Source organism: Mastigoproctus giganteus, chromosome 2, assembly GCF_048544385.1.
Source record: "Mastigoproctus giganteus isolate SK-2022 chromosome 2, ASM4854438v1, whole genome shotgun sequence".
Taxonomy (NCBI): domain Eukaryota; kingdom Metazoa; phylum Arthropoda; class Arachnida; order Uropygi; family Thelyphonidae; genus Mastigoproctus; species Mastigoproctus giganteus.
The window spans coordinates 47,468,870-47,490,515 of NC_143576.1; the positions used below are offsets into that span (position 1 = coordinate 47,468,870).

At 39.2% G+C, this 21,646-nt stretch overlaps 1 protein-coding gene across 1 annotated transcript in view; it reads right to left on the reverse strand.

The window, feature by feature from the left end:
* Positions 1-6,166: 6,166 nt before the first annotated feature.
* LOC150089290 (cytochrome c oxidase subunit 6A1, mitochondrial-like) overlaps positions 6,167-21,646 on the reverse strand; it is a 110,984-nt gene continuing 95,504 nt past the window's right edge. Inside the window, exon 3 of the mRNA XM_090368469.1 lies at positions 6,167-6,371. Coding sequence (XP_090224595.1) covers positions 6,285-6,371 — 87 coding nt within the window. The 3' untranslated portion in view covers positions 6,167-6,284. The remainder of the gene's footprint in view (positions 6,372-21,646) is intronic.

The window sequence follows — 21,646 nt, forward strand, 5'->3', positions numbered from 1 at the left end:
CCAAAGAGGGCATAAATTAAAATCGAGGAAAGACAGTTGTAGAATAGATGTGCGGAAGTTTGCCTTTAGCCAGCGAGTAGTTGATTAGTGGAACAGACTTCCATCTTTTGTTGTGGAAGTTGATAGCCTAAATAAATTTAAGGCTGAGCTGGACAGGTATTTGGAACGAACTGAGTGGTGAAATGGGATTTTTTTTTTTTTGGGTGATGCTGTATAAGCTTGCTTTCTTGCATCGTATGCCTCTACTAATGCTAATGCCTTCATTCATTTTACTAACCCCTTTAGCCTTATAAAGCTCAATCAGGCCCTTCTAAGGTACCTGGTTGACAAGCTCTGTAGACCACATAATTAGAGTCCACTCATATGGTGACTCATTGCTATCTCACCATGCAACTTGCCCATCTTTGGACTCTTAAGAAGCTCAATGTCTTTGTTTAGATGAGGACTATGTACAAGCCATACTTGTACATAGTATTCCAAATGTGGTCTTCAATCCTTGTAAGACCTCCCTATGTCTACAGGATAATGTTTGATAAATCATCAATAGGACACCATGGGATTTCCTGGCTGCCTGTAAACAGGCAGCCAGGCAGAAAACTTCATATTTGTCTGTATTATAACTCTCCGATCCCTTTCTTCCTCTACTGTTTCTAATTCAACCCCAACAAGTGTATAACTTATTGAGTTTGCTATTCCCCAAGTGTAAGACCTAGCATTTTGCTACAATAACCATAGCTGCCATTTTTCTGACCATTCCTGAAGTAGTGCTGCTTAGCACTGATTATTAACAACTCTCCGAATCTTTATATCACCTGCAAATTTTGAAATCACGTGCTTTATCCTTTTGTCAATATCGTTTTCAAATATCAGAAACAACAGTGGTTCAAGAAGTAAAGTGGTCAAAGGACACCTCTTCTAATGTTACACCAATCTGAAGAATATCCACTGTCCAAAACCTTTGGCCTTCTGCCGTGCAATCCATCTTGGAATCTTTCTGGTTATCCCAACACATTCCAGCTTATACAGTAACCTCCCATGAGGGACTGTGTCAAATGTTTTGCTAAAATCCAAATAAACTGTTTGCATTTTCACATTTCCAAAAGAAACTCCTCTTTCCTCTCGGGTATTACAAAACTGTCTATCTCACTGCCAGAGTTTAACTCACCTCTGGCATTCCCCTCCCTGAATAACTCCTCATGGGTAGATGTAAAATACTCATTTAGTTTGTGTAGGACACTCATTTAGTCTCCTTTCCTTCTAGAGAAGGAAACTACGTTGAAATTGTTCCCTACATCTAATTCTTCCTAAAAAAGTCCTAAACGCCATTTCTTCCTAAACATCCCTGGATCTCTTAATCTCTCTCAACCATTGCCTCTAGGATTTTCCCTACCACTGAAGTCATCAGACTACAAGTCTGTAGTTACCAACTTCACTCTCAGAACCAACCATCTTTATGTATTGGCGATATGTTGGCACTTCTCCACATAATTAACTTCACTGGATCTAAAACTCTTGGCTATCTCTTTCAAAACTACGGGGTATATGTGATTAACACCGGTAGTCTTACTTGCTCAAGTTTTTCAAATAAACACTCATCTGTAATTTTAAAATCACTAATTTTATATGGCAAAGCCTCACTCGCACAGCCTCTACTCAGATTGAAGGGTCTTTTGTCAGTAAAGTCTGATGCAAAGTATTTCAATTCATCAGCAACATCAGCTGAGTTATCTAAGACTTTCTCCATATATAATGCGCAAGGTTTTGATTTGGTTCTTTTTCTTCTTTGTACTCACATTCATAAAAAATTCCTTGTCCCCATTCTTTGTTCTTTTATCCAGTATTTTCTCATATCATTGTTGATAGTGCAACACGTCGTATGTCAAAAAATACCAGTTTGGGATTATGGCACCTTTCTAATCAAAATAACCAGTAGGAGAAGACAAGAGGGTGGTAATTAATGGGTGCTGCTCTTTGTAGACTAATGTTATTAGTGGAGTCCCACAGGGTTCAGTTTTGGATCCACTGTTTTGTATACATATCAATGATATTGATGAAGGTATATCAGGCTTAGTGTCAAAGTTTGCAGATGATACAAAGGTTGGCACGGTTGTTAAAGACAGTAATGGCAGTGTGCTACTGCAACAGGATCTAGATAATTTCGGCAGATGAGCTAAGATGATGTCATCTGATTTATGAGTAATGATGAGGTCAAGAAAATTCTCACCCTAGTATTTTATCTAACATGCTAGTACAAATAATAATCATCTAGTTTATTTTTAAAAATTTTGTTCCCCATGATGAGTTTAAATCTCACATATTCCAATCAATTAGGAACAGATTGAAGTCACACATAATAAAATATTCATACTTGCCTGACCTTTCCATCTGTATGCATTAGCAGAGGCATATGAAACAAGAAAGCAAGCTTATGCAGCATTAGAAAAAAAAAAAAAAAAAAAAAACTTTCCACTTCATCCCTCCTTCCATTTGAAATACCTGTCCGGCTGAGACTTAAATTTGTTTAGGCTATCAACCTCCACAACAAAGGATGGAAGTCTTTTCCACCAACCAACTACCCGCTGGCCAAAGGCAAATTTCTGCACATCTATCCTACAACTGTCTTTCTTCAATTTGAATTTATGCTCTCTCAGGTTTGAATTTATGCCCTCTCAGAATCCCATCAGCTCAATGCTGATGGGATTGTGAGCAACAGGAAGAATCCCATCGGCATTGAGCATGCTCAAACCATTCAAGGATTTATACAACTCTATCAGATCACCTCGCCGGTGCCTAATCTCCAGACACTAATTTGCAAAATTTAAGCCTTTCTTCGTAAGAGGAACCCTTTGTTCCATTCACTAACCTTGTTGCCCTTCTCTGTACTCGTTCCAACAGCTCTACATCCCTCTTGAAATGACGCCTCTAGACCTGTATAGAGTACTCTAGGTGTCGCCTGACCATTGCCTTATACAAGGGAATAATCACCTCCTTATCCCTACTAGAAAAATTCCTGTATATCATTGATAAAACACCATGAGCTACTCTTGCAGCCCGTCTGCACTGCTCAGAGAACTTCATATCTGCCTGCACAATTACCCCCAGGTCCTTTTCATTCTCTATCACTGTGAGTGTAGTACTACAGAGTTGATACATTGCTCTGGGGTTGCTGTATCCCATATGTAGTACTTCACATTTGTCAATGTTAAACTTCATTTTCCACCTCTCAGCCCATCTGCTCAACCTTTCCAGATCCTGTTGCAGCAGCATAGCATCAGTAGTGTCCTTAACAACCCTGCCAACCTTTGTATCATCTGCAAACTTGGACATTAAGCTTGATATACCATCATCAATATTATTTATAAATACAGAAAACAATAATGGACCCAACACTGTACCCTGAGGGACTCCACTAATAACATTAGTCCACGATTAGCAGTGTCCATTGCAGCAGTCTTTCATGTGCAACAGTATCAAAAGCCTTTCTAAGATCAAGTATTTAATATCAAATTTGTTCCCTGCATCCAGTTCTTTTGTGACTGCATCATAGTATCCAATCAAATTGGTCAGGCAAGACTTCCCCTTAACAAAACCATGCTGTGTCTGAGCTATAACTGAAGTCTTGCCAAGATGACCCTGCAGTGCTTCTTTAACCAGTGCCTCCATTAATTTTCCTGGAACAGAAGTTAAACTCACAGGTCTATAATTACTTGTCAGCCTTTGATCCTCCTTTGTGAATTGGTGTCACATTTGCACATTTCCAGTCTATGGGTACCTCCCATGAGTCCAAGGAAGCTCTCATAATTATGGCTAAGGGTTTGCTTACTTCCTTTGCTGCCTCTTTTAATATAACTGGATAGATTCCATCCAGCCCAGGTGCCTTTCTTGTGTTTATCTTCAACAATTTCTCCTCCACTTTACTCTCAGTTATTACAAGATTATCTACCTTACTGCCAGAGTTGAACATACCTCTGGCATTCCCTTCGCTGAATAACTCTTGTGTGAATGTCGATGCAAAATATTCATTTAATTTGTTAGCTACCTGAGCAGGATCATCAACAGTTGAACCATCGATATCAAGTGAACCAATCTGATTCATCCCCTTCCTTCTAGAGTTTACATAAGAAAAGAACTCTTTGCTGTTTTTGCTTGCATACTTTGCCAAAGATTTCTCGTAATCTGCGTTCGCCTGCATAATTGCTTTATAACTTGGTTACAGATCAACTTATATCTATCATAGGCTTCTGTGTCACGTGTTAATTTATATGTATCCCAAGCGTTTTTCTTCTCTGCCATATGTCTCATTAGTTGATCTGACATCCATTTAGGCCTAAACCTTGAACAATATTTCTTAGTTGGCATGTAAAGACTAGTAGCTTCCAAGATACCTTCTTTGAATGCTTGCCATTTTGAATTTGCTGTTGGTAACATCATAAGTTGGTCCCACTGTATAGAATTTAAATACAGTCTCAGACAATCGTAGTCGCCTTGACGAAAGCAATAACCCTTCCCTTTACCCCTGATGGTAGTTGCCTCTTTGAGTAAATCCCACTTCAGCACACTGTGATCACTGCCACCTAGTGGTTCCTCTATCTGCAGATTCTTAATGCATGAAGAATCACTACTGATAATCAGATCAAGAGTATTACTCCCTCTATTTGCCTCCCGAACATGCTGATGTAGAAAACAATCATCCAATAAATCCACAAAAGCCTTGCTAGTGTGTGAGTGACCAACCCACAAATTCCAGTCAATATCTGGGAAATTAAAATCCCCCATTATAAGAGCTCTGATTTACTGGCCCACTATTTCCCTGTACAGTTTGTTATTATACTCATCAGACCTATAGCACACTCCTACTCTCAATTTTGATCTCCCAGTGTCACACTTATGTCACACCAAACTGACTCGTCACTGCACTGTCCAGCGATGTCGACTGGCTTCACTTCCTTGGATTTTATGTTTCTTAACTAATAGCATAACCTCTCCTCCCTTCCTATCCTGTCTATCCTTTCTGTAGACGCTGTACTCCCCAAATTCCAATTCTGCATTCCTTATATCTGTGTGACACGTCTCTGATATCCCAATAATATCCGCCTTTGATGCTTTGAGAAATACCTCAAATTCATCAAATTTATTTACCAAACTCCTAGCATTGGTGTACACGCAAGTATACATGCACCTGTTCTTTTTCTTAGCTACCCTAACACAACCCATGTGTTTACTTGTACCGCAATGACTCCCAGCAGTCTCTGAAATATCCTGCATCTTGTTTTCCAGGCTTCTGCTCATTCCAATAGAAGCAGTGCAAGAATCACTTTCACCTCTGCCAGTGGCTACTGTTAATCTTTTAGTCGTATCCCTCCAAGCTAGCACTTTTCCTACCCACCTAACACTGTCTCGATAGCATCAGCAAAAATTCTTGCACCCTTTCTATTTAAGTGTACCCCATCCCTGTAGAAGCAGTTCCTTCTGTTAGCAAGTACAGACCAGGCTGAAAAAAATTCTACCACTTGAGCCTTGCACAATCTTTCCAGGGCCAAATTGATCAACAAGGCTCTCATCATATGCTGCCTCCTGTCGTGTCTGGGCAAAATTGCAGACACTTTCAAATTCAACCCCAATTCACGGCTTTTTTTCAACAGTGACCTGTACTTGTTAAGTAATTCTGCCAGTCTCCTACTCTTAATATCATTAGTGCCAACATATACAACTATATCACCTTTTGTGCCCTTAAAAGATGATATCCGCTCTACAACGTCATCAACCTTTGCCCCTGGCAGACATACCCTGGTCCTGTTCCACGTATCCTTTTTGTACAATGTTTCCCATTTCCTTGACAATAGTCACCAACAACTACTAGTTCCTGTGGGACCAGCGCATTCTGCCTTGGGGGTTGCCGCTGTGTTGCGTGATGACCAAGTGCAAGCTCTGGCGTTGATGTGGGCAGCTGAGAGCTTGATGGGCCCCTCACTTTAAATCCTTCAAGGGCATCCACCCTGTCCTTCAAGCTCTCATATAGGCTCATAACAACGCTGAGTTGTCGCCTGATTTCGTTACACTCCTTGCATCGCGCACACACAAAGACAACCCCCATGGCAATATCATGTCGTGTTATTCCTATTCCCTACAGTTATTTCTATGATGCAGCCTATATAAAACAACTGTGAACTTGTAGGCAATGCATTAATTTATTTTTTGACTATATACAGTCTACAATTTATGCATATGTTTCTCAATCTAATAATATCTATAACTAAGATTAAAAGTGAAATGCTGGCTCAAATTTACTCCTCATCTTCATAACCATCTGGCAAAGCATTAACATGAGGATTGTGGAACAAAGAATGATTTCCATCACCCCAAGGGAAAGGCTGTAATAAAAAGAAAAAAACTGATAATACAGCTAATATATAGTGGGTTACAGGTAAAGAATTCTAAAATATATAATCCAGCTTCATTAGATTAAAATTCAATTACAAGAATGATACAGAACAGATAGAACTAGATGCAAATTTGTATTTAATAAGCGTGCGAGATGTACACACTAAGAGATACCAAGTTGGGTAACAGCCACAGGTTATGCACTCATCTATACGTAGAACAAATTTTACGACAGTAAGCCTCAACTTAGGTAAAATTTAAACTTTAACACGTTGGCTGCCAAATACGAGTTAACTCAAACTGGTATGACTTGCCTTTCAGGTGCAGACACGAGTATGTTCATAGCAAATACATGCAACTGATGGACAGTGGGATTCTAGGATAAGAATGAGAAATCAACCGGTGTCAGAAAACAAAATTTATACACAAAAAAAAAAAATATATATATATATTTTATTCACAAATACATAAAGAAAAGTGTACAGTAATACCCCGACTTACGCGAACTCGGAGTTACATGGTTCTTGATTTTTTCGTTTGGCAACACTGCCGCCCACTATCTTCAAGGTCGTTTTTCATATGTTATCGATATACGGTGCAACGGAGGAGAGTGAGAGCGAAAGATGAACAAAATTCAACTTTGCTGCGCATGAGCTGCACACATATACAAGAATTTGTATTCCAACTGTCATATTTATATGTGGACATTCGAATTCGTGCTCAACATTTGTCGGAAATTACATCGTTTTCACGAGAAAAATGGATTGAGTCGGTCGAGCCGTATACAGTCAGTCCTCATATAATACTTGTTTACACTACACAAATTTGATCATACACTATTTATAAATACGGTAACGATATCTTATAATATAACACGAACCGAATTGGCTTATGCACGATTTGCCTTTGTGTTTACAAGAAATGGCAGTCGAACGCAGAATTACCCCACAACCAATCGCAACACGATAGGAATGAAGAGAAGATTCTGAAAATGTATTTGTTTTAGGGAAAACATATTTCACCATAATAACGTAAAAACCAACACAATTCCAGCTATCGGTATGCAATTAGATCGAGTTTACTACAAGTTTATAACAGATTCCACTAGCAGAAACGCAACTGGATTTTTATTGTTTTATGGTAGTAACCCCTAGAAATGTGAGGTGTTAATAGTGTATCTCTGCCTTTATGGTGTTGTTTATTCAGTTGCCACATGCGCGCAGCTTTGTTTATGCGTATCAAGAGTGCCTCCTCGTTTTGTAATTGTGCTTTATTCCCTAAAAATGAGTAAAATACTTAAAAGGTGTGAAAAGGAAGCGTACTGGTGAAGACACTGCAGATTCAAAGAGAAAAATAAAAGCAATTATCAATAAACAGAGGCGGATTGGATCAAAAATTCTTAACGGGGAAAATTTATGGTGGCCTCATACTATGGTTTATTGCCAAAATCACACAGGCCCACCGGGGTTTCCCCGGTAAGGCTTATGGCCAGTCCGTCTCTGTCGATAGAGAAAAAATATGAAATTGTGAAACGCTTTGAGCGAAATGAAAGACCATGTGATATTGCACGTGCTACAGGCCTAAACGAGGCAACGGCAAAAAGCACATGACAATTGCAAACTTGACAGAAGGTATCAGCTCAATTGAAAATGGCTTAAAAATTTTAGAAAACAGACTACAACGAAGAACGCGTTATAGCTACAAAGCAAGGAATGAAAAAATTATTAGCTTGCTACGAAGAAATTCTGCGTGAAAAAAAGAAGTCTCTGTGTCGTCAGAAGAATTTGTTAGATTTTATGAAGCCATCACGACATCAAAATAACTTTTTTACGTAAGTCATTTATTTTTTTAATACATATTTTGTATTAATATGTATAAAGAACTGCAATTTTATTAATATTTTTCTTCTAAACTAGTGTTTTTGTTAGTCCTTGGTCCGAATTAAACAAAATTTATATGCAAAGTTGTACCCCGACTTATGCGAATTCGACTTAAGCGATTTTCGTCGGACCCACCTATCGCGTAACTGTGATATTTCTTGAAACATTCTTCTGCACAAAGAGCTGGCTTCTCTTCACAAACTCTACAATAATAGCATGTTTCATGGCATTTTTTTTTCTTGTACATACTCGGCACAGCTTAGTCGGGCGTTTGGTCAGACCACGCCTTGAATACTATATACAGGTCTGGTGGCCTCATTTTAACAAGGTTGTAGAGCTTTTGGAATGAGTACAGAGAAGGGCAACAAGATTAGTGAATGGAACGAAGGGTTGCTCTTACAAAGAAAAGCTTAAGTTTTGCAAATTGCAATGTCTGGAGACTAGACACCTGTGAGGTGATCTGATTGAGGTGTGTAAAGCCTTGAATGGTTTGAGCAAGCTTAGATGGGATTCTTCCTCTTGCTCAGAATAATCACCTGTGATAGCATAAATTCTAATCGAGGATAGACAGATGTAGGATAGATGTGCGGAAGATTGCCTTCAGCCAGCGGGTAGTGGGTTGGTGAAACAGACTTCCATCCCTTGTTGTGAAAGTTGATAGCCTAAATAAATTTAAGGCTGAGCTGGACAGGCATTTGGAACGAACAGAGGAGTGAAATTGGAGTGGTTTTTTTTTTTTTTTTTTTTTTTTGGCTGATGCTGCATAAGCTTGCTTTCTTGCATCATATGCCTCTACTAATAACTAACAGTAAAAATTGTAGTGAAGTAATTGCTTAGGTCACTATGCCAATATGCATAAAAATATAAATATGTATGCACCCATGAAGAAGGACCAAATAGCCCTGAAATTATGCTCTCTGAGTAGTGGTATCCGCTGAGAATAAGTAACAACAGTCTTCTCCTTTCGTTACTTATTCAAAGTAGTGCAATATCATGGCAACTAGTTGTGAAGGTATTCACAATGAGATATAACTTAAATGATTCCACCTTTGCACTAACTTGTACGTAGTCTAATTCTCTTGCAGCCTGAGGCATAAGCCCTTAATGCATCTTAAATATGTACAAGGTAAACTAATATAAAAATATATTTAAATACGAGCAAAAAGGCTTATTGATTTTGAAAACCTAAAAACAGCTGACACATTGTTGTTGTCAGATAAAATCTGACAGTGTACAAGGCTGAGTCGGATACTGCTATGTGCAAAGCATCTTTAAACCCTTTAAGGTGAACAGACAAGAATAATTGAAGTGTGTGGCCTGTATCAATTCCTAAAAATTTTACTCCTTCCCTTCTAGCTGAGCAGAAACCACTTTTTTTTTTTTTTTTTTTTTTTATGAAAGCCACAAACATGAGAGGTATTAGAACCTATAGTACTTAGTACAGTGCCTGGGTTGGAGGTTGAGAAGACGAAATAAGATATCTGTTGACATTAGGCTTGAAATTCTGTAAACTGTAATTTTCAGGAAATTAGTGTGAAGGAAGGTTGTTCCAGAAAACAGCAGCAGTTGTATGAATAAACGAAGAAGATGAAAAGTTGGTTCTGTGAGTTTGAAGTTGAACAGCAAATGGATGTTGGCTGGTGGCCGCACGCATTCGGACTGTTTTGAAAGAGAGCAGAAATTATAGAAACCAATTCAGAAGAACAGTGCCCATGGAAGTATCTGTAGAAAAGGCATGCAGCACAAACAGTATGTCTGTGAGACAGAGAGTGGACAGACTCTGTTAGAGAGGAGTCATTAATTAATCTAACTGCCCTCTTCTGAATGGAATCGAAGACAGAGTGATTTTTGGGGGCACCACCCCAGATGTGGGAACAATATTCCATGGTAGGGCGAATTTGATTTGTACAGAGTGAACAGCTGTTTGGAAGAAAAGTAACGCTGAACAAGAAAACCAAGTTTTTTAGATGCAGAGGAAGCAATAGCATTAGCATATGATGCAAGAAAGCAAGCATCAGCCAAAAAAAAAAAAAATGCTCCCATTTCACCCCTCTGTTCGTTCCAAATACCTGTCCAGCTCAGCCTTAAATTTATTTAGGCTATCAACTTTCACAACAAAGGATGGAAGTCTGTTCCACCACCCAACTACCTGCTGTCTATAGGCGAACTTCCGCACATCTATCCTACATCTTTCCTCAATTTGAATTTATGCCCTCTCGAATGATTATTTTGAGCAAGATGAAGAATCCCATCAGCATTGAGCATGCTCAAATCATTCAAGGCTTTATACACCTCAATCAGATCACCTCGCAGGTGCCTAGTCTCCAGACACTGTAATTTGCAAAACTTAAGGATTTCTTCTTCGTAAGAGGAACCAAGGGTTATTCTTACGAAGGTAAGAACAACCCTTGGTTCCATTCACTAATCTTGTTGCCCTTCTCTCTACTTGTTCCAACAGCTCTACATTCTTCTTAAAATGAATCCTCCAGAATTTTTCTAGCAGGGATAAGGAGGTGATTATCCCCTTGTATAAGGCAATGGTCAGGCCACACCTTGAGTACTGTATACAGGTACTCAAGGTGTGGCCTGAAAAATTCCTGTATATCATTGACAAGTCACCATGAGCTACTCTTGGAGACTATCTGCACTGCTCGATATTTGTAATGTGCTTGTACCACGAGAGATTAAAAGTCAGTGTAAACCCCAAAAGAGATATAATTTTGCCTAGAAATCGGAGTGTCACTAAAGATAAGCACAGGAGCAGAAGAATCCTTTTTGCAGAATACAAGACAAGACAGAATATAAGATAAGATAATATAAGATAGAAGGATTGAAATCAACTAAGTTGTCTTTGCCCCACTGGAGAATTACCTGTAATCGGCATTTAAGTGATTGGTAGCGGATATTCGAGTAGTTGAAGTGGATTGACCAGGGCAAGGTTTCTCAAAATGGAAAGTTGAATGCAATGTGCTATCCTCGGCAAAACTATGGATAGGATTTCCAGTCAATGGAAGAAGGTCATTGATATACAAGAGGAAAAGAGTGGGGGAAAGAACTGAACCTTGGGGAACACCAGCATTAGTGGAGAAGTTAGAAGATAGAGAGCCATCTATCATCACCTTCAGTGAGCGATCAGAGAAAAAACTGGATAACCAATTACAAAAAACAATTGGCAAACCATAAGATGGAAGCTTGTTTAGAAAACTTTTATGCCAAACACAATAGAAAGCCCTTGAGATGTCAAGAGCAACTGCTTGTGTTTCACCAAACCTTTCCATTGAATTTGTCCATATATGGGTAACATAAGCCAGAATATTACCAGTGGATCCACACTGACGGAATCCATACTGCTGATAATTGATTAGACGAAAGGTTTCTAGGTAGTTTAAGTGTTGGCGGTTTTTTTTTTTTTTTTTTTTTATGAAAACCCCAAACACGAAAGGTATCAAAACCTATAGTACTTAGTACAGTGCATGGGTTGAAGGAGAAGTATGGGGGGAGGGGGGGGATGCCGGAAACTTTCCTCTAGAGACTAAACATGGGTTTCACCACTTCAAGCCTCCAATAAGGAAAGTGGTGGTATGGGACAATAATTGGATGGGAGGAACTTGTCACCCTTTTCAGGAACTGTCTGGATATGAGCAAATTTCCAAGCAGAACGAAAAACACCTTTGGAATAAGAAAGTGAAAAAAGCAGCAAAAAACAGGAGTAAGTTCAGGAGCACATGTAGAGAAATATCATCAGCACCTGGAGCTTTCTTAGCATTGAGATTCGTCAAAAATCCTTCTGACATCCTTTGACAGCAAACCACAGTTGGTATTGAATGGAGCGTGCTAGTAACGGTGAGAGGTGTTTTACCAAGATCAATTAATACAAGAGTTGGAAGAAAAATGGGATGCTAGCAGGTGCACTTTATCCTTTGCTGAAGTGACAACAGAACCATCTGGTTTTGAGAGAGGTGGGCAAAAGTTGCGGCCAATAGCTTAAGCAAAAGACCAGAATACTCAACTACCATTAGGGCAAGAAGGGCGTTTTCTACTCTTAGCCTGTTCAAAATCTAGTTTTGACTGATTAATGACTGCTTCACAATTGGTGTAGGCAGAAAATGAAAGCTTTGGTGTAGGCAGAAAAATGAAGAATTGGAAACAAGCCCATTATGATATGCAACGTTCTTCTCTTGAATAGCCAGCACATTTACTGGAAAACCAAGGTTTAGATAAAGGACGAGATTTTAAAGTGGAGTGTGGAATAAACGATTCCACTGACACGATCTGAGTAAGCACTGACATTAGAAGTTTTGAAATAGTAATCCGACCAAGGAAAAGAAATCTCGCAGGTCATCCCATTTTGCATTCTTGTAATGCCAAATAATACGAGGTTGGGAATAGCAATGAGATAAAGGCTTCATTGGAGAATAGACAATCACAAAGTTGTGATGTGAGGTACCTAATGGACCACTCATTTCAACTGTGTACTTAGAAGGGTTGTTTGTGAGAAAAAGATCAAGCATGTTGGCTTTATGGTTGGGATTGTCCGGTATTCTTGTAGGTAAATGAACAATCTGTGCAAGGTCATTAGAAATTGCAAAAGCCTCAGGATCTCGACCAGCTGGGTCAGTATAACTAGAAAACAGAGGCCAGCTGGAGTTGTGAACATTAACATCACCAAGGAAAATTACTTCACTGTTAAGAAAGTTGGACTGGAGAAAGTTAAGTTGTAAAGAGAGTAAGTCAAAGAACTCAAAGTGATTAGTGGATTGGAAGAATGGTAGAGAGATTTTAAGCCAGAGAAGATCAAAAAGGGGAAATTCCAAATTACCAAGTCTCTGAGAGGTAATATCAGATCATATATATGCACAACTAAAGGAATCATACTGCGAATAATTTGGGAAATTGAGATGTGCAGTAGATTAATCAACTGATAACTGAGATTCTGTCAGAAAAAGCAAATGGGGTTTGGAAGACTGCAAGTGGAAATGGACATCGTTGTCATTAGAATTGAGGCCACGTATATTTGTGAAATGAACTAGGAAGTGTTTCGGAGGTTTAGATCTTTTTACAGATGAGCTTACTCTATTTGTTTGACAATTCTTGGTGCATTCAATAGTAAGGCATATCCAAAAATTTCATTACTTCATAAAGCATGTCCCCCCCCGCCAAAGTGGGGGTACATGCTTTATGAAGTAATGAAATTTTTGGATATGGCGTAGTATACATGGCAAGAATATACCCAGATCCTTGGCATATCGTGGCCTCGACAATGCCCCTGGCATACACACTACTCTGACTCCCTCCAGTCACTATTTGGCAAAGTATAGGTAGCAAGATTACACACTAGCTGATCCGGAAGCCTCCTAAAGAGTTGCCAATAGGTCCGGTCCTGTGTACTAACTAGCGGCTGGCCTGTGAACACTGTTTTAGAGCTGTACCCATGAAATGTAAGGAAGATTGGATTTCGCTGTGATGTTCATCATAACCTTAAAAGTCATCAATCATTCTGCATGATGGAAGAAATGGGGAAGAGATAGCTAAAACCAAACTTTTTTTCAATATTTAAGAGTATGTTGACATCTTGAGATTTCCAGATGTTTTGCCAGTGATGAACAGATCACTTCATTACAAGGCAATTAAAGAATATGAAAGGAACAGTGAATGCACTATCAGTAAACTCCTTAGTGAATTTAGTCGAATGGTCACATGTGCCTACAAGGCTAGGGATCCAGAAAAAGTAAAGACTTACACTTCCTCGGAATTTAACGACTTAACCTTCTCAATATTTGCAAGTAGGCGGTTGTGATGTTATCCTGATTGTTGTAAGGCAAGAGTGATACTGAGAGAATCAGAAAAGAATAATGCTGCAGAGTAACCATGTGGACTGAATCGTTTCAGAGTCATTTGTACTGCATGTAGTTCTGCAGAAAAAACTGTTTGCGGATAGAGTGATTGCGGACAACAGAACAACTGCAGCAGCACCATCACTGGTCGGTTTTGGAGCTATCTAAGTATATCTGTGTGTAAGAATCATATTCAGCATTGAGTATTTAGTTTTATCATGCATGTAAGAGAGAGAGAGAGACTTCCTATTTCTGAATGGTTAGTATTACACACATGGTTAGTATATACACACACACATATATATTTATATATATCCACATATATATATACACACACACACACATATATTTATACACACACATCCCCACACACACATATATATATACACGTGTGTATGCGCTTATATATGTGTAATTATGAATAATAAAATTAAGTAGAGAAAATGGATTTCAATTTGAATAGCGATAAAATGAATTATCGATAATATGAATTATGGATCAGGGACACTGCAAGAGCAAAGGTACCCTACAACCATAATGTATATATAAAATTATTTTTAATGTTATGTGTAGAATGTAGTAGGTATAAATCTATAATTTAACTAATGCTAATAATGAAAATACCGTGTACCCTGGGAGCGATATATGTTGATTAAAGGGGGAAGAACGGAAAAGAAAAATGTAACGTTATAACCAAAGTGCGAATTTTGAAAAAATGTAAATTTTGAAAAGAACGACCAAGGTAGAAATAGCAGATTTTTGAAAAGAACGACCAAGGTAGAAATAGCATTGCAGTATCTTTCATAATTTCTGTGTCTTCTATGAAAGACACAGAAATGGGGTGTTTCATAGAAGACACGTAATTTCTGTGTCTTCTATGAAAGACACAGAAATTATGAAAGACACAGAAAATATTATGAAAGATACTGCAATGCTATTTCTACCTTGGTCGTTCTTTTCAAAAATCTGCTATTTCTACCTTGGTCGTTCTTTTCAAAATTTACATTTTTTCAAAATTCGCACTTTGTTTATAACGTTACATTTTTCTTTTCCGTTCTTCCCCCTTTAATCAACATATATCGCTCCCAGGGTACATGGTATTTTCATTATTAGCATTAGTTAAATTATAGATTTATACCTACTACATTCTACACATAACATTAAAAATAATTTTATATATATGTGTACGTATATATTGCTGATGCTATTGAGGCAGTGTTAGGTGGGTCGGAAAACTGCTATCTTGGGGGGAGACAAAGACGAATAGATTAACAGTAGCCACTGGCAGAGGTGAGAGAGATTCTTGCACTGCTTCTATTGGAATGAGCAGAAGCCTGAAAAACAAGATGCAGGATATTTCAGAGACTGCCGGGAGTCATTGCGGTACAAGTAAACACATGGGTTGTGTTAGGGTAGCTAAGGATAGAAATAGGTACATGTATACTTGTGTGTACACCAATGCTAGGAGTTTAGTAAATAAATTTGATGAATCTGAGGTATTGATCAAAACATCAAAGGCAGATATTGTTGGGATATCAGAGATGTGGTGTCACACAGGTATAAGGAATGCAGAACTGGAATTTTAGCATTAGCATTAGTAGAGGCATATGATGCAAGAAAGCAAGCTTATTCAGCACCAGCCAAAAAAAAAAAAAAAAAAAACAAAAAAAAAACAAAACACAACCACTACTCCCATTTCACCCCTCCGTTCGTTCGAAATACATGTCCAGCTGAGCCTTAAATTTGTTTAGGCTATCAACTTCAACAACAAGTGATGGAAGTCTATTCCACAAACCAACTGCCCGCTGGCTAAAGGCAAATTTCCGCACATCTATCCGACATCCGTCCTTCCTCAATTTGAATTTATGCCCTCTCAGGTGATTATTCTGAGAAAGAGGAAGAATCCCATCGGCATTGAGCAAGCTCAAGCCATTCAAAGCCTTATACACCTCTATCAGATCACCTCGCCGATGCCTAGTCTCCAGACTCTGTAATTTGCAAAACTTAAGCCTTTCTTCGTAAGAGCAACCCTTTGTTCCATTCACTAATCTTGTTGCCCTTCTCTGTACTCGTTCCAGCAGCTCTACATCCTTCTTGAAATGAGGCCTCCAGACCTGTTGTTGTTGTTGTTGTTCTGGAGGCTTAATGGCACATAAGCTGCTAAGGTTATAATGTGCCTATTCACTTATTTTATTAAAACATGAGTTTTCCCTAAATCAAAAGAAAATCTGAAATCAGAAATAATTGAAAAGCCCAGTTTGCCTGAGAAAGTCAAAAAATTCAGAAATATTTGCCTTATCACCAATGAGGTTTTCAAGAGTTATTGGTTTATGAAGATTAACCAGTGAGATCAAGGATGAAGTTCTGGCTTGTTTATAATAGGGGCAGCCAATAAGAATATGTTTTACAGTCAAATTATTAGAACAATGCGTACATTGTGGTGGATCATCTCCTGTGAGTAAATGAAGGTGGGTCACATGGGTATGTCCTATTCTTGCCCTTGAAAGGACTACTTCTTCTTGTCTCGATGTACGGATACTGGAGCGCCAAATTTTCAGATCATGTTTAAACTGAAAGAGTTTATTATTAGTCTGAGAGTGCCAAAGTGCTGTCCATTGTGATAGGCAAGCAGCATGAACGGTTAGTGCATAATCTGATGCTGGAACAGGGATATTGGTTAAATCAAAGGTAGTTGGATTTTTTGCGGCTTTATCGGCCAGTTCATTGCCTAAAATACCGGAATGGGCTGGAATCCAGCAAAAAGTGACCAGTTGGTTGCGTTCTTTAATTTGCAGTAATAAGCTTCTGATTTCATCTAGAACAGGGTGAACTTTATCTGAGGAATTACATAACAACATGATTGAGCTGAGGGAATCAGTGTAAATAACTGATTTTAAAGAACTATCAGAATAGAGATTTTCTAAAGCTAGTTTAATTGCATATAATTCAGCAGAAAATATACTAAATTGTGATGGAAGAGAAACTGATATAGTTGTATTCGGAAACACTGCAGCTGCTCCAACATTTGAATTAGATTTAGAGCCATCTGTATAAATTGGGAAGAAATCGGTATATCTTTGAGTGTGAACTGCATGAATTTGGTTGATATTTGATGCTTGCAAAGTATTTTTTCTCCATTGACAGAGGTAAGTGTCACAGGTTGGAAGAGGAGGAGGAGCCCATGGTGGCTGAGTATAGGTTGCGACCTGCTTTACGGAATGGATGGAAATATTCCTAACTTGCACCAATTCAAGAAGGCGAAGACCAGCTGGCTTTACGATGCTAGGTTTGTTTCTGTATAGTATTTCTAACAGTGGGTTGAAAAGGTATGACTGAACGGGATGAGAGGCAAAACTTTGTATCTTGACAGCATATTTGAGTAAGAGTGTTTCCCTGCGTAAAATTAGTGGGGGCTCGTGAGCATCAATGTAGAGACTATGTGCTGGCGACGTTCTGAATGCACCAATTGCAATTCTCAAAGCACTGTGCTCAATTGGATCAAGCCAGCGTAATGCACTCTTTCTGGCAGAATCATAGATTGGAGCACCATAATCGAGATGGGATCTGATTAATGCCCTGTATAAACGAAGAAGCGAGGTACGACTGCACCCCACGTTTGGGCAGATAAAGCTCTGAGTATGTTTAACTTTTTTAGACATGAAGTCCTTACATTTTTAATAAGATCTAGGAAATTTAACTTGTTGTCAAGGATTAATCCAAGAAATCTGATGTTGTTGGTGATTGGGACAAAGATGTTAGAAATTTGAAGTTCAGGATCTGGATGAAGTTTGTGTTGTCTACAGAAATGGATGGCAACTGTTTTCTGCTGCGAGAGCCGATAGCCGTTCAGGCTCACCCATCTCTAGACCTGTATACAGTACTGAAGGTGTGGCCTGACCAGTGCCTTATACAAGGGAATAATCACATCCCTATCCCTGCTAGAAAAATTCCTGTATATCATTGACAAGACACCATGAGCTACTCTTGCAGCTCGTCTGCACTGCTCAGAAAACTTCATATCTGCCTGCACAATTACCCCCAAGGTCCTTTCCATTCTCTACCACTGTCAGCGTAGTACCACAGAGTTGATACGTTGATCTGGGGTTACTGTTTCCCATATGTAGTACTTTACATTTGTCAATGTTAAACTTCATTTGTCACCTCTCAGCCCATCTGCTCAACCTTTCCAGATCCTATTGCAGCAGCATAGAATCAGTAGTGTCCTTAACAACCCTGCCAACCTTTGTATCGTCTGCAAACTTGGACATTAAGCTTGATATACCATCATCAATATCATTTATAAATACAGAAAACAACAATGGACCCAACACTGAACCCTGAGGAACTCCACTAATAACATTAGTCCACGTTGAGCAGTGTCCATTGATTACCACTCTGTCTTCTGCCACTCAACCATCCCTTTAGCCATAGCAGCAATTTGCCTCCAATGCCACACTGCTCCAATTTGTGCAGCAGTCTTCCATGTGCAACAGTATCAAAAGCCTTTCTAAGATCCAAATATATAATATCAAAGTTATTCCCTGCATCCAGTTCTTTTGTGACTACATCATAGTAGCTAATCAAATTGGTCAGGCAAGGCCTGCCCTTAACAAAACCATGCTGTGTCTGAGCTATAACTGAATTCTTGTCTAGATGATCCTGCAGTGCTTCTTTAACCAGTGCCTCCATTAATTTTCCTGGAACCGAAGTTAAACTAACAGGTCTCTAATTACTTGTGTCAACCTTTGATCCTTCATTGTGAATTGGGGTTACATTTGCACATTTCCAGTCTATGGGTACCTCCCCTGAGTCCAAAGAAGCTCTCATAATTATGGCTAGGGGTTTGCTTACTTCCTTTGCTGCCTCCTTTAATATAACTGGATAGATCCCATCCACCCCAGGTGCCTTTTTTATGTTTATCCTCAACAATCTCTCCTCCACTTTCCTCTCAGTTATTACAAAATCATCTAGCTCACTGCCAATGTTTACTTTACCTATGTCATTCTCCTACCTGAATAAATCCTCATGCGTGAATGTAGATGCAAAATACTCGTTTAGATTGTTAGCCACCTGAGCAGGATCCTCAACTGTTGAACCATCAATATCCAGTGGACCAATCTGATTCATCCCTTTCCTTCTTGAGTTTAAATAGGTAAAGAACTCTTTTCTGTTTTTATTTGCATCCTTTGCCAAGGATTTCTAGTAGTCTGCCTTTGCCTGCCTAATCTCCTTTGTGACTTGGTTACAGACCAACTTATATCTATCATAGGCTTCCAAGTCACCCATTAATTTGTATGTATCCCATGCATTTTTCTTCTCTGCCACATGTCTCATTAGTTCATCTGACAACCATTTAGGCCTAAACCTTGAACAATATTTCTTAGTTGGTATGTAAAGTCTGGTAGTTTCCAAGATTAGTTCCCTGAATGCTTCCCATTTTGAGTTTGCTGTTGGTAACATCATCAGTTGGTCCCACTGTATAGAATTTAAATACTGTCTCAGACCATCATAGTCGCCTTCAGCTAATAGCTAAAGGCGAAATGTGTTTTTTAGCTAATAGCATAACCCCTCCGCCCCTCCTGTCCTGACTATCCTTTCTGTACACATTGTATTCCTCAAATTCCAGTTCCGCATTCCTTATATCTGTGTGACACCACATCTCTGATATCCCAACAATATCTGCCTTTGATGTTTTGAGCAATAACTCAAATTCATCAAATTTATTTACCAAACTCCTAGCATTGGTGTACACGCAGGTATACATGCACCTGTTTCTATTCTTAGCTACCCTAACACAACCCATGTGTTTACTTGTACCGCAATGACTCCCAGCAGTCTCTGAAATATCCTGCATCTTGTTTTTCAGGCTTCTGCTCATTTCAATAGAAGCAGTGGAAGAATCACTTCCACCTCTGCCAGTGGCTACTGTTAATGTATTAGTCCTTCTATCCCCCCCCAACTAGCAGTTTTCCGACCCACCTAACACTGCCTCGACAGCATCAGCAAAAATTCTTGCACCCTTTCTATTTAAGTGTATCCCGTCCCTGTAGATGCAATCTCTCCTGTTAACAAGTACAGTCCAGGCTGAAGAAAATTCTACCCCTTGAGCCTTGCACAATCCCTCCAGGGCTGAATTGATCGAAAAGGCTCTCATCATATACTCCCTCCTATCGTGTCTGGACAGAATTGCAGACACTTTCAAATTCAACCCTAATTCTCGGCTTTTTTTCAACAGTGACCTCTACTTGCTAAGTAATTCTGCCGGTCTCCTACTCTTAATATCATTAGTGTCAACGTGTACAACTATATCACCTTTTGTGCCCTTAAAAGATGATATCCGCTCTACAACGTCATCAACCTTTGCCCCTGGCAGACATACCCTGACTAAGAAATATTGTTCAAAGGTTTAGGCCTAAATCGATGTCAGATGAACTGATGAGGCATATGGCAGAGAAGAAACATGCATGGGATACATACAAATTAACACATGACACAGAAGCCTATGATAGATACAAGTTGATCTGTAACCAAGTTAAAAAGGAGGTTGGGCAGGCAAAGGCAGATTACGAGAAATCTTTGGCAAGGGATGCAAAGAAAAACAGCAAAGAGTTCTTTACTTATGTAAACTCTAGAAGGAAGGGGATGAATCTGATTTGTCCACTTGATATCGATGGGTCAACTGTTGATGATCCTGCTCATGTAGCTAACAAACTAAATGAATATTTTGCATCGACATTCACACATGAGGAGTTATTTACCGAGGGGAAAGCCAGAGGTGTATTCAACTCTAGCAGTAAGCTAGAGAATCTTGTAATAACTGAGAGTAAAGTGGAGGAGAAATTGTTGAAAATAAACACGAGAAAGGCACCGGGGTGGATGGGATCTATCCAGTTATATTAAAGGAGGCAGCAAAGGAAGTAAGCAAACCTTAGCTATGATTATGAGAGCTTCCTTGGACTCAGGGTAGGTACCCACAGACTGGAGATGTGCAAATGTCGCCCCAATTCACAAAGGAGGATCAAAGGCTGACACAAGTAATTATAGACTTGTGACTTTAACTTCTGTTGCAGGAAAATTAATGGAGGCATTAGTTAAAGAAGCACCACAGGATCATTTAGACACGAATTCAGCTATAGCTCGGACACAGCATGGTTTTGTTAAGGGGAAGTCTTGCCTGACCAATTTGATTGGATACTATGATGCAGTCACAAAGGAAGTGGATACAGGGAATAACTTTGATATTACATACTTGGATCTTAGAAAGGCTTTTGATACTGTTGCACATGGAAGACTGCTGCACAAATTGGAGCAGTGTGGCATTGGAGGCAAATTGCTGCTGTGGAGAAAGGGGTGGCTGATGGGAGAAGACAGAGTGGTAATCAATGGACACTGCTCATCGTGGACTAATGTTATTAGTGGAGTCCCTCAGGGCTCAGTGTTGGGTCCATTATTGTTTTCTGTATTCATAAATGATACTGATGAGGGTATATCAAGCTTAAGGTCGAAGTTTGCAGACGATACAAAGGTAGGCAGGGTTGTCAAGGACACTAC